The sequence below is a fragment of the Hippocampus comes genome, unplaced genomic scaffold, assembly GCF_001891065.2.
Source record: "Hippocampus comes isolate QL1 unplaced genomic scaffold, H_comes_QL1_v1.1 scaffold40, whole genome shotgun sequence".
Lineage (NCBI taxonomy): Eukaryota > Metazoa > Chordata > Actinopteri > Syngnathiformes > Syngnathidae > Hippocampus > Hippocampus comes.
Window position 1 is genome coordinate 1,501,503 of NW_017842058.1, and position 8,470 is coordinate 1,509,972.

The 8,470-nt window shown below is 41.0% G+C and overlaps 1 protein-coding gene and 2 long non-coding RNA genes across 4 annotated transcripts in view; 1 reads left to right on the forward strand and 2 right to left on the reverse strand.

The window, feature by feature from the left end:
* LOC109510668 (potassium voltage-gated channel subfamily D member 3-like) overlaps positions 1-4,259 on the forward strand; it is a 64,820-nt gene extending 60,561 nt beyond the window's left edge. For both annotated transcript variants that reach the window (XM_019861160.1, XM_019861159.1), the window contains 3 exons: positions 1,804-1,896; positions 1,979-2,232; positions 3,798-4,259. In XM_019861160.1, coding sequence (XP_019716719.1) covers positions 1,804-1,896; positions 1,979-2,232; positions 3,798-4,023 — 573 coding nt within the window. In that variant the 3' untranslated portion in view covers positions 4,024-4,259. The remainder of the gene's footprint in view (positions 1-1,803; positions 1,897-1,978; positions 2,233-3,797) is intronic.
* Positions 4,260-4,284: 25 nt separating this feature from the next.
* LOC109510669 (uncharacterized) lies at positions 4,285-5,998 on the reverse strand. The gene is made up of 2 exons (XR_002167162.1): positions 5,264-5,998; positions 4,285-4,627 (listed from the first exon to the last, which is right to left on the reverse strand). It is a non-coding gene; the product is annotated as an uncharacterized LOC109510669 (long non-coding RNA).
* Positions 5,999-6,983: 985 nt separating this feature from the next.
* The window catches only part of LOC109510678 (uncharacterized), a 4,214-nt gene continuing 2,727 nt past the window's right edge, over positions 6,984-8,470 (reverse strand). The window contains exon 2 of the long non-coding RNA XR_002167165.1: positions 6,984-7,229. This is a non-coding gene — a long non-coding RNA (uncharacterized LOC109510678). The remainder of the gene's footprint in view (positions 7,230-8,470) is intronic.

Here is an 8,470-nt window from a genome sequence, read left to right on the forward strand (position 1 = left end):
CTCTCTCTCTCTCTCTCTCTCTCTCTCTCTCTCTCTCTATATATATATATATATATAAAGTGTGTGGATGTGTTTTGAATAATTTAAAATCTATTCTTGAACAACAAAAAAAATGCATTTTTTAATCTTTCCAGTGTGGATTATTTTACTCCATAAAAATGAGACAAGGGAGGGCAACGAAAATAAAAAATGACTTGTATGACAAAAGACATCGTTCAGCAAAGATATAATTTAAAATATGACATATTTTTCACTTTCTTGCTTTGACATGTCAAGATAAATAACAATCTTGAGCTCAGCTTGAAATGCTTGCGGGGTTAAAGCTAGTTCAAGGTTCACAGCAGCCAGCATGGGGGTGGCACTGAAACCTTAGAGCCGCTTCTTCAGTGGCTTTGCAAACTTTTATGATTTCTGGCTGTCAAAATCAGTAAAACTATACACTACTGAATGAAAAAACTCACTGGATATCTATTTTAATGACATGACCGCCGATACTATTACTAGACACCATAAAAAAATAAGACAGGGTTCTTGCTTCGAACCTTGGAAATCTGAATGTCAACCTGCTAAAATAATGTATCAAACTGCTTATCTGATTGTTGATTGTTGCGTGAAGCTTCGTTTCATTCATCCGGCTTCCTTTCCTCTTCTTCCCTCGCCGTTACGATGTATCTGTTAACACCAGCACATGGCTTATATCCCTCCATTTCCTCAAATCCATTTGGGTCTAATCGAATCGGGAGTCGACGCCGGCGCTTGAGCATTACCATATAAATGCCATTTGCAAGTGGCAGATCAGCCGCGAGGCCGCCGGCGAGTCAAATTACAGTGGCACGGCGGCGGCTGTCAAGTCAGTGGTCATGAAGCGATATGTGACGGTTTTCCCCGTCAGTTAAATTAACTGTTGCCTCCTGGCTTCCTATTAGGATTTTTATTTGTTTTGACGGAGTTTATTAGCGACTCATGTGAGGCTCATTATCATATGTGGTGCATTCTTGAATATTTTCTAACTAAGGCCTTGCATATTCATTCTGTTACATTAGTTGTGTAACATGTCTTTATTTCATCACATTTCAAGACTGAATGTTTTCTTTGTTTAATTTATTTTCAGGATAACTGGCCTTGAATTTTCCCAAATTAAAAAAAAAGTCATGCAAATGGAAAACACAGTGAAGTATATTTCATATTTCCACTCTTGACGAACTAAATTCCATGCTCCTATGAGTGAAACTGATTTTGGTGTGTGATTTTCCCCAAAATTAAGAAAAAAATACCAAGCCAACATTGAGGAGTCAGGCACAATATACCGAATTTTGTAAGCTTTTGATTCTTGGCCCTCTGCCTTGGTTCACGTGAAAAAAAACGGCCAAGCATCAAAGCTCGATGCCATTGAAAGGAGGAATGCGTTCATGGAGAAGCTGTCATGTGCCTGAGCTCACGTTCTTCCAGTTGTGTTCACGAGTGTGTGGAATGTGAATGAGAATCCTTGCGGTTTGATCGCCTGCGACTCAAACCCTTTGTGTGGTGGGAGACAATTAATTTGTTCCTCATCTTAGTTGGCAACGCCCAAGCCGGAATGTTATTGTCTTTCAAACCCTTTGAATATCCGCTTTGGGAAAGTAATCTGCAATGTTATATATATGTGTGTATACATACAGTGTGTGTGTATATATATATATATATATATAAAAAAAAGTGTGCTGACTAGTCAGCGCCCATGGCCCCTGATCTCGATGTAAAAAAAACAAAAGACAAACATTACTTTGTTTAAGTTTGTAACACCTGCTAACTTTGTTCAATCAGGGTACAAACACAGGTGAGCAGAAGCTGCCCAAGTCAGCGTGTCTTTTAGAGAGCCAACACCACCATCTGCTGCACTGTCTGGAGAAAACCACTGTAGGTGCAACGCTTCTAACTTTAGTCCTCCACTGCCTCCATCTTCATTTTTTTCAATATTCTGATACGTGTTCTCTCCCAGGCTCATGAGTTCGTAGATGAACAGTTATATGAGCAGAACTATGTGGAAGCCGTGATGCAGAGCTTCCCCGCCGCACGCAGAGAATCCGTGAGTAGTCGTGACACAGCAACGCCGACCTGCTGCGGCCGAAGGTCCAAGAGGAACACGACCTTGCCCATTGCCGCCCTGCAGCCCGGAGTCAACCAACAGGGCCCCTTGCAGGAGCTCAGTGCCATCCACATCCAGTGTGCTGATAGACCATCGCGCTCTACCAGGTGAAATACACTGGCATGAAACAAGACTGACAAAGGCCTCAGTGCTAACACCTAGTGATGCTCTTTTGCTAATGTTAACCAAGTCATATTTTTTGGTGGAAATGTATTTTACAAAATTCGAGACCAAGATCAGTAGAGCTCGGATTGGTATCCCAAATCCCCGCTCCCTGTAGTGGCATTGGGGCCGAACAACATGCTCAAGAAGGTGGCGTTAATGCACCAAAAGCATTTTTCAACCACAAAAAGATTGAAGAAGAAAAAGAACCACAACAAGTTTTAGTTGTAATAGTCGTCTTGCCACCTAATGTGTGACGTACGAGTTCAGCTTGCCACAAGGAGTTACTATTTCGCAGTAATAGGCAAGAAAACTGACCAGGATTCTACCTTTGGCCACAATGCGACACAGGATTCCAGTTCAAGTAAGCCATTTTAAACTAAAAAGAAAAACTGTTTGATAGTTAGAAGCATACATTTTGAATGCAGCCGGAACTCGTTAGCTACCCTCAACACAATTAGGCTATGGAGATTTTGGGTGCCAGTCTGAGCTCTCAAGTCACAGGATCAGCCAAACTATGAAAATAAGTGACTTATAGTCAGAAAAATACGGTATTTATTATTCACATATATTTTAAAAGATTGATTCTTGTAGGGTAATACCACAATACAGTATATTAACATAAGGTATTACTTTTCTTCACTTGCGGGGGGGGTTGCGATCCTCACATTCTACACAGTTGTGGTCTCTGTGAAGCGGAAAATTTGTGTGCCTTTCAGAGGCGGGCCGGGCCTTTTGATTGGTGGTAAGCACATGCGGATGTACAGTTGGCCAGCTGTTTACTGGCTAAAGCGTTTGCCACTATGTGCGTAGAGTGACGCAGTCAGTTGCAGTTCTCAGTACATTGGCTAAGAACGTGCTTGCATTTACAGTGGTGTTCCCATTTGTTCACGAGAGTAATTGAAACAGCACCAACGTCTGTGTCTATCTTCCGTCTATCCTCAACATCTGTTGTGGATTGCAGTTGTTCTAACTAGCAGTGGTATTAAATTAGCCAACAAGGTTTACTTGACCATAAACATACTGCCTGCAGTAAACCTAGTTAAGCCAGTTTTTACTTTGCAATGGGCACATGGCACTTCAGCTTCTTTAAGTGTGAAATGAGCCCAAACTTTCAAGATATCTAGTACCACAATATAAGGAAATGTTGTATCCTTGCAGAATTTAATTTGTCATACTTTTATAATGAATGATGCATGTATGTTAAAAAAAAATAGGCCTGGTTATGAAGTCTCTTCAATAGAAATTAATGTTTACTTGAGCCATTGATGATAGGTGAATGTGCAAACTCATGTGGACACATGTTCTTGGAAAAAAAAATCATGTCCAAACTGTGCATTATCTTTGAGTAAAGAGACTTGTTTATTAACTTCCATTCAACATTAAACTAAAATCAAAATGTAAACATTTGAGAACAAAAAGTACACTTAAAAAAATACACCGAAATAGTATATAACAAGTCTACAACAGCATGGATAGCATATAAATAATGTGGTTTGTTTCCTTGCAGTCGTTCAAAACTGAACCTGAAGGCGGACGATGTCGGGAGGCTCAACTGTAAGGGAGGCCGAATCACCACAGCCATCGTCAGCCTCCCGTCGCCCCCCGCCCTGACCACGCCAGACAGTGACAACCTCCGCGGTCCCCCCACTCGCAGGCCGCCGCTCCCCTCCCCGGGGCCCAGCATCCAGACCACGACCAGCTCGGCCAACGTCGTCAAAGTGTCGGCCCTGTGACGCTTTTAGCTGCGGAGACTTTTGTAAATATGTAATGGACACAAGTGACCACGTCACAGTGGAGGCTTTGAGAGACACTGTGGTGCAATTAGCATATCAGTCCAGCGGGTGGCGCTGCTCAGCTTCTACAAAGTCTAGTTCAATAGTTCAAAGAATGTTTTATTGTCTAAAAAGTGTTGACTGTGCTTACTTGAATTTATTCGCTCGCGCGCGCGCGCGCGTGTGTGTGTGTGTGTGTGGTGCGCGCGCGCGCGCGTGCGCGCGTGCGTGCGTGCGTGCGTGCGTGCGTGTGTGTGTGTGTGTGTGTGTGTGCGTGCGTCATCAAATGGCCTTTTCTTTGAAGCGTCTCTGCAACCATTTCATGGTGGGCCCCCTTTCTCTCATTTAAAGTACCTGTTGTTCAGGTCAAAACTACAAGCCAAATGCATGAAACTTTGAGTCAAATGTGTGGTTTAGTCCCTCCGTGTCTTCTACTTCTATTGCTTCTTTTTCTTCTTTTTTTTATTTTCACATTCCATTTGCAGTTTTGTAAAACTATGTATTTGTAGAACAAACCACTCAATGAATGTCCTGTCTGAACAAAAGTCGTGGGTCACTGTTGCATCTACTGAAAGTCAAAAGGTTTTTTTTCTTACACTGTTTCTAGTCAATCCAATTGAACCAGTGTAGGCACAAAAAAAATACCTGTTCTCACTGGATATTGTTTAAGTGTGTGTGTGTGTGTGTGTGTGTGTGTGTGTGTGTGTGTGTGTGTGTGTGTGTGTGTGTGTGTGTGCGCGTGTGTGCTTGTGTGTGTGCGCGTGTGCTTGTGTGTGTGTGTGTGTGTAAAAACACAACAATTTGTATTGGTCCAGAATGGTGATAAAGTGAGAAAATGTGCATATCTGCGGCGCAAAAACACAACAATTTGTATTGGTCCAGAATGGTGATAAAGTGAGAAAATGTGCATAATCAGTGAAGGGACATTTTGTATTCCATGTTTATTCTCCCCCAAACATCCAGATTTTGTGTGTGTGTGTGTGTGTGTGTGTGGGGGGGGGGGGTTCGGATAAAAATATATACATTTTGAAATGATGAGAATGTTAAACAAGATGAAATAGCGACAAACTTCGGATGTATTCAAAACTGTTGAATCCACCCATTTTTATCCATCTCAGGGAGTGGCCATTTTGACACTTGCTGTCGACTGAAAGTGACATCACAGTTGCTCGGGCTCAGGTATTAACCAATCACGGCTCACCTGTTTTCTGAGTTTTGGGCAGGTGACTTTCGGAAGCTGAGCTTTGATTGGTCATTACCTGAGCCATCATTCATTCGACATGAGCAAAATGGCCGCCCCCTGAGATGGATTAAAAACAAGTGGACTTTGCTGCTTAATTCATGTTCCACAAACACAATATTAATCAGAATACCGTGTTTAGACCATGGAGGGCTGCATGGAACATTGTACGAAAGAAACGTTTTCAGTTGACTTCCCCATTAAGGCCTTCTTCCTGTGGGAACACCATATTTAGCCATGAAACGTGTAAATGATTTGCTGGTGTGTCAGAGCCCGTTTTGTCAGTGTTTAGCACAAATTTGATTGTTTGATTTCACACAAAAAAGGCAATTTTTAGTATTTCTAACTACGAGAAGACAAGTGACATTGTTCAATGTAATTGGATTCATTTGTGTTGCATTCCTGTGTTACGGTAGGAAATCAAAAGAGAGAAAATATTGTGACAAACTGCTTGAAAGTAACCCAAATATGAAACTACATGATTGTTTTTGTCACTCATAATGCAGAAAAGTGAATAAACATCTGCTCGCCTGTCATTTCTGTAAAAGTCTTGGCTTGGATGTTTGTGCTGCTGCTGTTGGTGTCTGTGTGGGTGGGTGGGCATGGGTGTGGGACCATTAAAATCTGCTGCAATTGTCGAGATTTGTGTGTCTTCTGTCTCGCTTGGATCACAACTCATAATAATAATTATAATAATAGTAATAAATATGAACACATTTAAAAACATCGGTTTTAAATTAGTAATACAAAGTATTCATACAAGTGGAAACATCAATATATTGCTGTATTATTCTTGATGCAAATTATTCATTATTTTTAGTTGTACAGCAATTTTTAAAAACTTAAATAATTGAATTACACATCCATCTAAAATACTAAATTTTGTAAAAAAAAAAAAAAAAAAAAAAGTATGTTAAATTTGAATATAAGTAAATAATAATGTTTTCTGAAGCTGAGCCATGATTGGTTGTTACCTGAGCCCTGAGCAACTATGATGTCATTTTCAGTCAACAAAATGGCCGCCCAAAAACGGATGGAATTTACTGCTTAATTTATATTCTCCACACACAATATTAATCAGAATGCTGTCATTGGACTGGAGAGGCTGCATAGAATATAAGATTGGAAAGGAAATTTGGGGATTGACGTCCCCTTTAAGCGTGAATACGTTTGCGGCTCATAAAAGATGAATGTAAAAAACATGAATGCTATATTGAATGGTTGATTCATGCTATATTGAACTGGTTAACATATCGGCCTCACAGTGCAGAGGTGCAGGGTTCGATTTCGGCTCCGGCCTTGCTGTGTGGCGTTTGCATGTTCTTCCTGTGTCTGCAAGAGTTTTCTCCGGGTACTTTCTCCTCCCACATTCCAAAAAACATGCATGCCAGGTTGAGAGGGTACTTCAAATTGTTCCTAGGTGTGATGGTGAGCGCAAATGATTGTTTGTCTATGTGTGTAGGATTTACAACTACATTGTTAAAATGAGTTCTAATAGTATGGATTAATTCTTGAAAGGCATGAACATTTATCAACAATACATAATTATTAGAATTGTGAATTAAATTTTCCACAACAACTTTTTGTCCTCCAAACATGCTGGGGTAGTGGATTATTGTGAACACTAGATGACAGTGTCGTAGCACTCATGCTTCTGCATAATTTGAGTCCACTCTAAAAAGAAGGTACAGTATGTACAGTATGTTTAAGTATGATAGTGACATGAAAAAAATAACATTGAGGCTGATGAAGGGTTTTCCCCAGTATTGGCTTCCTTCCAAATTGTAAAAACTTGCATAGCATGTTCATTGAAAGAACATTTTACATTTCTGTATTTGTCTGTATGTGCCCCGCAATTGATTGGTGACCACTCCAGGGTGTACCCCTCTTCTCTTGCCCACATCACCTGGGATAGGGTCCAGCTCACCTGCAAGTCTGAATGAGGCCAACAGCTTTAGAAAATGCATGGATGACATTCCTAGTTCAAATTTAAAAAAAAAAACTTAATCCAGATTTGTTCGAGATGACACAATGTAAACGCAACATGCAAAAACCCATTGAACACACAACAAAGCTAATTATTCATGTTTTACCAAAATGGACCAGTTGCTATTGTCTTGATAATTTGTAAAGACAATCACATCATTTGAACGACATCATCTGCAGCTAAGGCGGTAGTATACAGATGAAGTCACACTTCAGTGATTCCCATGATCTCCTCACACGCTACTTCTGCATCTGTCTGGCTCGGTGTGTTGAAAAAGTGTACACTTTACACTATACCGCGACTGCATTTTGTCATCTTAAATTCTGCATACTATGTGGTGTTCATCTGCCTCAACCAATAGTGCTAATAATAGCCCGATACTGTGCATGAGAAGTGCAACTACTGTCGGAAGGGATAAAAGTTCCAGACACGCAACTAACATTTGGAGCACACACACTTATCTGGAGCCTACCCCAAGGGAAGTGGGGTCCATCCCGGATTTAGACAAATCATTTGCATTCACAACCATGTACAATTAAGAGTCTACAGTGAACAAAACAAAAATACAAAGAACATGCAAACTCCATGCAAGAAGGCCTGAGCTAAGATTTGAAACACAGACTTCAGAGTTGTGAGGCAGATGTGCTTAACCATGATTGCACTGTGCAATGTGCATGCTGCCATCATAACTAACGTGTACAGTATTCCGTGTTGGTTTTTTTTGTCCTTGTACTGTATTTGTTTGTCGACTGCAGTGTAGCGAGTTGTGTTAGTGGGCGTGTGTGTGTCTGTGTCTGTGTGTTTTTGTACATTTCCTGCCGCCTTTGTGTTGTGACAGCTGAGCGGAAATGAACGCATGCACTAACAGCAGCTGCAGGCCGGATGATTCTTATGCCACACTGTGATAGTAAGAGCTAGTGTGACAGTTTCAGATGAAATTGTCTCCTTATATGTGTGTGTGTGTGTGTGTGTGTGTGTGTGTGTGTGTGTGTGTGTGTGTGTGAGGAATAGCTATGGTCTGGTACATGGATTTCTTGTTGTTATTTGTTGTGTAAATATTAGTGCGAGTATGTAGTGGGATACTTTGTTCATTGACAGCCGATCAATTCAGTCAGCAGTGTGTGTGTGTGTGTGTGTGTGTGTGTGTGTGTGTGTGTGTGTGTCGCGCCTGTGCACGTGCT